Raw genomic sequence first — 8,116 nt, 5'->3', positions numbered from 1 at the left:
AACGAATACTGAGATTCCCGTAGAGGTCAGTTGGTCGGTTAGAACAAAAGTAGGTTTGGGATTTATGGAGGGGTTGGGGGTCTATGGAAAGACCCTGCAATACCAAAAGCAAAACTATCTAAACAGGAGATGCAATTCAATGCTTTCTGTTCTTGAAAGTCAAAAACTTTGCTTTTGTCACAGTTTATTTTCTTTTGTCAAGTATCAGGTAAAACAGGTATTTTGCTCTCCATGGTAAATGCTAAAAGGTTAACTTTTAAAGAGAAACAAAAATTCTTACCGTAGTTGCTCTAAGTCCCGGTTCCTGTACTGCAGATCTTCCTCCATTTTCTTTCGGAGTTCATTATTCTCTTGCCGGAGTTGTTCACAGAGAGTCTATAAAATGACAGGCAAAATAAACAAGAGAAGAACAAACAAGCTTACGAGCGTGTCAACAGAGCGTATGTAGGTGTATGTGTAAATATCTGTGTGTGTGTGTGTATGTGTGTGGGTGTGGAAGGGGCTTACCTGAAGGAGTGAGGTCCTCTGCTCGTTCTTCTGCACCTTGGAGGAGAGGTGGTGGAACTCGACAGCCATGCGGCCCAGGTGGGCGAGCAGCTGGCTGGGGTTGGACTCCTCGGCGAACACACTGAAGGAACTCTCCAGACGCTGCAGCTGGCTGGCCAGCTCCATGTTCTCCTGGGGCAGGTGAGGCACTGAGGCCGACGCCGACGCGGCCACAACAGGGGCCTGGAGAGGGAAACACCAGGACGGCACGATCAGTGGGCGAGCCAGTCGGACTCTCCCCTCCCTGCCCTGACTCACCAAATCCACCTCGTAGTCACCGCACCTGACTAAGGCCAGTGCTATGGGGCTTCTTAAGACAGCCAACTATTACACAGAGAGGAATTTCAGATATTGCCAACTGACCTAGAGTTAGTGTGTGTGTGTGTGTGTGTGTCTCTGTGTGTCTGTGTGTGTGTGTGTGTGTGTGTGTGTGTTCAGCTATAGTTAGTCTGGCTGCCGTTCCCATGATGACTCAACACGATGATGTGTTTCTATTCATGTTAATCCTGTGGATTCCCTATTGAGTCAATCTGGACAGGCACAATAGCAGAAAGGTGTTATGTCACCAACTTCTAAATGAGCCGCCTTGATAAGGAAAACGAGCAGGATATAGCCCGAAGCCATGCTAACAAGGTTGGTAATTAGCGCCCATTAGGGATGTAACAGTATGAAAATGTAACCTCACGGTAATAGTGACCAAACAAAATTATCACGGTTTTCAGCATCATCGCATAGCATAACATTACCATGGCATTGTGTGTTGTCCCGTTCACTTTTTTCAAGTTTAATTGGCTATGTACTTATAGCTTAACTTACCATGATTATGAGTGCTATTTCTGTTATTTGGATCCAATTAGTGAGACCCAGTAAGTGTTCAAAATAAAACTTTAGGCTACGGTATTCTCCTTATAACGTGAGTGGAATGGATTTAATGTGGATGTGCACATAAAAAGACGCAGAGTGGCTACATGATACAGCGCACGTTTTGCATTGAAAATGTTCCGCCTTTAAAAGCAGGTGTAACCTAATCCGAATCGCAGTTAAATCCATCAATAAGACAACAGAATCAGTAGGGTACCAGTTTTGTTTCATTGTACCAGGCAGGACTATGTCAAAAGCAGGCTCAGATGAAGCTGCGAAGGATTAAACACACAGTTTCCACACCGTGGTAATCAACTGTGATAATTATGATATTTGAAATGAAAACAGTAATTGTTATCGCCAACATTTTTATCGTGGATTACCTTTACATTGGTAATCGTTACATCCCTAGCGCCCATAAACGGCTACAGATTTCATAGTGTTCAGAAGCAGGAGAAACAGCCGTCATCCACGCTTAGGGCAAACACTGTCGAGATAGCTTGACCGGCTGGATCCTGTTGTTGCTCAACAAGTGTCCGTGGCCAACCATGAAGTAGGGAAAGCAAAACTTAGGGATGAAACGAAACCTAAGCACCTCTGCACCCACTTCACACTCCTTGGTTACACTCTATGACTACACATTATGAACTGTTATTTTCCATTCAAGGAGGACAGTGCACTGGGAACTTATCACTACACGACGTGATTGAAAGGTGAGAAATAGGTCACTATATTGTATTACTATATTGTATTACTCAGGATGAGAAATGTGTTACTATGTAGTTTGCTAAGTGTGTAAGTACTATGTATTATTAAGGTTTTACTACATTGTATTGACAATGCTTAATGAACCAGAATGCAGCTGAATCAAGACAGTGATTCAAGATAGTGTGAGGTTGACAAACTGCAGGATTCAGCCTTCAAGAAGAAGAAAACTAAAGTTGCTGGAAGTTCCAAAATTTCCACATATCCCTGAAGCCATAAAACACTGGAACGCACCGCTTGAGTTTCTGTGGTGACAGCTCCACGGTCTTCCATATTCACAACCTCAAACTCTGAAGACACTTCCTGTAACACACACACACACAAAATTAGTTAGAAGTGAGTTTCTTTAGTAGATACAGACCCTTTCCGCAAACTGTAGACAAGATTAGCTGATGCACTGTTTGCGAAAAGCACAATATTGAGCAATAGTGCCCAACACATGAGTGTAGCATGTATTCAGTGCTGTTATTATGGGATGGGGAGGAAGCACACATTCACTCACATTGAGGTCTGATTGGACAGCCTTTGCAGTCATGCATTCCCGCGTTTCTGTGCAATCAGCACTCAGATGAGCGTGGTGCTTGGCATGGCCTAAGGGGAATTTCACACAGAGGGAGAAAGCGACAGACAGAGTTGTCAGAAGAGCACAGCAGCGAACCACAAACCAAAACATTCCAAACGATATCCCTCTTCAATAATTTCAAGATGCTTCCTGCTTTTAAATTAGGTCATCAGGAAATGCAGACAAAAAAAAAAAAAAAACTTACCATCAAAAACTTGAAATAAGATAGACTCTGCTTAATCCATACCATCACACGCACAATTTATATAAACCTTTTGGTTTGTAATCCCAAGAGCCTTTTGGTTTGTAATCCCAAGAGCTTTCACGCCTAAGCAAGGGCTTACCCTGAAACGTCATGTCATTAAATATCTTCTTGGGAGCCACACTGGGTGTGCAGACTTTTTTGTCATCGCTGTGACCTTCCCCTTTCATCCAGCACCCAAAACTTACTACTTATGCTACTTGCCCTGGATTGGTGTAATTTCAAGAGTATGCCTTGCAATCTCAAGAGTCTCTACACACAGGTCAAGAAATAAGTCAGAGGCCATTGGCCCATGGTTCTCACCCTGGGCCTCTGTCTGGACAGGGGTCCCCATGCAGAGGCTGGATGCGAAGCTGGGGGTGGAGGACTTGAGAGCCTCGTTGTCCCTGACAAGCTCCTCCACCCTCTTCCTCAGCTTGGACGCCTCCATCTGGGACTCCTCCAGCAGATCTCCTGAGGAGTGACAGTGCAGAGGGAGCGAGGAAGGGAGGAGCAGAGAGGGAGAGAAAGAAAGAGAAAGAGAGAGAGAGAGAGAGAGAGAGAGAGAAAGAAAGAAAGAAAAAAGAAAGAAAGAAAGAAAGAAAGAAAGAAAGAAAGAAAGAAAGAAAGAAAGAAAAAAGGGATGAAGGAATAGAGAAAGAAAGGGAGAGAGAGGGAGAGGGAGGCATACAGATGTGAGGAATGGAGGGAGGGAGGGAAACATAGGCATGGGAGGGATAAGAGACAGAGATGCAAGTACCATTACAAAACATAGTCTGCATCTGGCATGCAGCTCAGAACCGCCCATACAATCTTTCAAACAAACTTTCTGCACATGAGGAACTGGTCTGGACACATTTTTAAAAATATGACGGGGGCACGTCCTAAAAAGGTCACATCACCAGTTGTGTTCCAAAATTAGATGCCAAGTCTTTGTACTCTCATTTTTCGGTTTCAAATAGCGCCTTTTAAAAATGAATAACAAATAATCAAAACGAAGAACTATTAGGCTACCTCTCCCTACCGCCACTTACTTGGCACTTGTTAAGTTAAACTGTATACTTTTTAGCTAATGTTGACTATGTGACTGCTATCTTTAATCTCCTTCACTATCTCACTTTTATCTCTCAGAGCTATGTATTGAGTGTCGTACTATAGTTTGTGGTGTGTATGTTCAAGTTAAATGTGACTGTAAATGTAACATCTCATTCTTTTCTAATAAAAAATGTTGATCACAAAAAAAAAAGTTAAGTTGTACCACTACTGTTCACAGTCATAAGCATAATAGCTATTACAATCATACACGTTTATTCCAAGAGTGCTATAGTAGAGGGAAGTCATATAAGATGACTTAACATGACTGAGATCCCCTCACCTTATTTCATCACTTCTCTTATTGAAATACGTCCATGACTCTAATCAAGGCTTTACCACACCCAAATGACAACGATGCAAAAAAATTACCTCACTGCCTGACAAAATTAGATGTTAATCATGACACAAGTTGACATGTGAAAAGGGAAGCAAAACACTATGCAACCTCTCAGTACCGACACGAAACCAACAAAACATCCTCCACAGTAATACCAGTCCACAGTAATACAACTCACTATAATCCATGACACAGTCAGTTCTAGAATGAAATGACCCAACTCCCTGCCCCCTCGACCCCCCACTCTCCCCTATGTGTGTCACACCACACATATTCTACCTAGAAACCAAATCTCCCTGGCACAGCATCACGTCTCTTTCCACCTGTCAGGCCACTGACAAACACACCAAAATAAACCTGACACATCAATTCAACACATAGGGGCCAAATGTGTAGATGAATGACTGGGGCTCTGGCTACTCACCGAGACTCTTGAGCCCCTTCATGCGCTCCCGTAGTACACTGTTCTCCTCCAGCAGCTGCCTGTAGCTGCCGCTGGCGCTCGCGCTGTTGCTCTCTTCTCGGACTTGGCACTCGCTCCCACCGGGGTCGTAAATTCGGTACGGGCCCTTTCCCTCCATCATCGCCTTCTCAACACTGAACAAGCATCACTCCTGAAGCAGAGAGAGAGAGAGAGAGAGAGAGAGAGAGAGAGAGAAGAGAGAGAAAGAAAGAAAGAAAGAAAGAAAGAAAGAAAGAAAGAAAGAGAGAGAGAGGCAGAGAGAGGCACAGAGAGACAGAGAGAGGCACAGAGAGACACAGAACCAGTTGGAATGTAGCCCAACATTCACATGTTTTCATTTTTCCATATTTAAAGGTCTGATAAATGACATTGTTCACCAGGCCTGCTACGACCTCCTCTGGGTACCGATTACATCTTTGTCTGTGTACCTCGCATATGCATTGACCTTTTGCAATTCAAAAGCCTGACATTTGAATGACTCCCTTGCAGAGCATTTTTGAGTTGCTATTTTAAACCAGGTGATTTGAATGGACATGTCAGCTACAGTAAAATCAGGCACAGACCTCCTTGAATAGCGGGGGATTCCACCCACATAAAGATATTGTTGAAACACTTCGGCCATAATCATATATGGGTCACTGTGTTTCTTCTTATCGCAGTGTCTTACTGGTAAGGAAGTCCATTCTGAACATCCCTGTTCCTGCTAAGCAACTCAGCTACAATACAAATGTCATTCAAAACAACAATACAAAAGGAAATGCCATAGACTCTACTGGCTTCTGTTTAGTCTTTGCCAAGAGTAGCACTACGAAATGACCAACAGAAAGGTTTTGTCTGCAGTCTTGCAGCCTTCCATGCAGTTTAAAACTGGCAAGCTCAACCTCAACTGCCACGAATTATCTCAAAACATGAATAGATGCTACATAGTCACGACAACGGGCCACCAACACAGCAGAGGTAACGTCAGAGCAGTGACTAGCGACAACACAAGATTACATTGCCAACTTAGCCATAACAAGACATCGTGGTTCCTTTTTCATTTTCACGGCCGACTGACATACGTTTTCCAAGGAACAATCGAATGTAAAACCGATAGCTAGCAAGCTTGGTTAATGTTACTTCACTAACGTTAGCTAACAAGTACAGCAAGCTATCGATACATAGCTAACAATCTAACATTAACGTTAGTCCTAAACGTTACCAGTCATTGCCAGGAGATAAGTCTGTGTAATCTGGTGACTATTCGTTAGCAATCAGTTTCCAGTGACTAGACAATACAAGCTAGCTAGCCATCATAGCAATCTTTGATAGATATGCTAGCTATATGCAAAATGTACATAAACACGAACCATCTGGTGTGTTGGCAAGCCACTTTTCAGCCAGGTATGTATGGTTGGACACTAGGTCGCAACATTAACATTAACATAAGCTGATGATACAAACCATGCTAAATATCGTAGAATTATCCCTAATCATAATCTTTGGGTTTGGCACATTTAGCAGTTACTGTTAGCTGAATTTGGCTAATTTAGCTATTGCCAAATTGCTAACGATATTTTCTTGAACAGGTGATGTGCTATAACCCAGTCATAAACGTTAACGTTAATGTTAAATAACGTTACCTCGGTCAGCTGTTGACTACACATTTACTTCCTACGACAAAGCAAGTCACACAATACAAGCCATCACTGTGTCAACATAAAGAAACAATTGCCTCTAGATCTAGTCTAAAACAAATAGACATAGGCTACAATTCAAACGAGACAGGGGACAAGCTACCTTTCAGACGGCGAAGTATCTTCGTTTGTCCAAAAATTTGCGGAAGTCCATGTCGTAACCAGGGAAATTCCACCTAACACTTGATGTAAACAGCCGTGGTTGACAGCCCAATGAACCAATCACAAGCTTCATACTGTTTGCTTATTTTAATATTTAAAGACATAGTTCAAAATTACCAGCTCTTTTTGAGTGACAAGTGTCAAAGTGTCAAAACAGACTGATTAATTGTTAGAGTTGAACTGTTTTTTGAGTGGTTAGGTCTATTGTTCAGTTGAATTAGGCCAACTTATGGGAAATGTTCTAATGGTAACCTAATGATAGGTAGGCACTTTTTATTGTTTTCTTCTTCTTCGTTTTTTTTTTATAAAGATATTTCCCAACCAAGTTATACGTTGGTGGTCCTTGTCCCTCCATCTAGACATGCACTTACATGTAGCCTACTTGAATAGATTAATTGTCTGTGCATGTTACCACAAAATTAATTTATCTGACTCATTTCCTTAAATGTTTCAGTGATGAAATGCTGGAGACCATGCCAAAAGGCTCAACAAATCTATAGGCCTAATGTCATGCTGTTGAGCATCTTAAACTGTTTAATACAGCATACAGCCTGACAAAGTAAGCTCAGCTCCTGTCATAACTTCCACTGTCATGATATGAATTAATTGTAAGCCTATTGTATTTTCCAAGTATATTTTGTGTGATAAACCTTTGACAAATTTAGGCTATTTGGCCTACAGACAAAAACTAAATAACATTAAGCGTGCCGTCTCTTTATTCATTTATTTATTTTTCAGAATTAGGACAACAGTGAGTGTCAAAAGTGCACCGATTGCTGCTCAGACTCCTAGAAAGATTTTATGCTCTTATAACACAGCGTGTATAGCTGTGTATTATAATGAAATACCTTCTTTCATTAATGAGAGTCCTTCTCATTTGTTCTGAACTTTTACCTTGACTGTCGCACCAGAGGAAGCAAAGCGCAGCTTAACCCTGTGTACCTTTTATTTCAATAATGACCCATGACCAATATTTTTGGATAATCAAAAATATCAAGATATCTTTTCGTAAAAAAACTGTATGATAAAAAAATAGCCTATATCTAACAATCAATACAAACTATAACCCATAGTTAAATTAGAATATCATCAAGGCAACACCCCATACCAACTAAAATTTAGAACTGGACTAATTTATGATATCACCAAGGCGATACTGCCATATGTGAGAATTCACATCCATATGTTCATATCAGTACACTATTACAGCTCTGTCAGGCCTACACATTGTTCCTACACAGGTCTCCAATATTGCCACTGTTCTAGTAACTCAACAGAACTCCATACTGGTTTACAGTGTGAAAAGATAACAGAGGCAGACCTAAAGAAAGTCAAAACTCATTAGACCATTAGGCTATGGATGGTGACACACATTCACCCTTTTTATAAACAGAAAACCTCTGAGATT

General features: G+C 41.6%; 1 protein-coding gene across 3 annotated transcripts in view; it reads right to left on the bottom strand.

The window, feature by feature from the left end:
- tnip1 (TNFAIP3 interacting protein 1) overlaps nt 1-6,735 on the bottom strand; it is a 21,069-nt gene extending 14,334 nt beyond the window's left edge. For 2 of the 3 annotated variants that reach the window (XM_048231130.1, XM_048231132.1), the window contains exons 1-7: nt 6,493-6,638; nt 4,832-5,021; nt 3,300-3,449; nt 2,675-2,763; nt 2,407-2,475; nt 508-729; nt 281-375 (exon numbers count right to left, since the gene is read on the bottom strand). In XM_048231130.1, the coding sequence (XP_048087087.1) occupies nt 281-375; nt 508-729; nt 2,407-2,475; nt 2,675-2,763; nt 3,300-3,449; nt 4,832-4,991 (785 nt within the window). In that variant the 5' untranslated portion in view covers nt 4,992-5,021; nt 6,493-6,638. The other variant, XM_048231131.1, reaches the window with a different exon arrangement.
- Nucleotides 6,736-8,116: the final 1,381 nt, after the last annotated feature.

Source organism: Alosa alosa, chromosome 21, assembly GCF_017589495.1.
Source record: "Alosa alosa isolate M-15738 ecotype Scorff River chromosome 21, AALO_Geno_1.1, whole genome shotgun sequence".
In the NCBI taxonomy this organism is placed as follows: domain Eukaryota; kingdom Metazoa; phylum Chordata; class Actinopteri; order Clupeiformes; family Clupeidae; genus Alosa; species Alosa alosa.
Note: the sequence above shows the minus strand (reverse complement) of the source record. Positions and strands in the feature narration are given on the sequence as shown.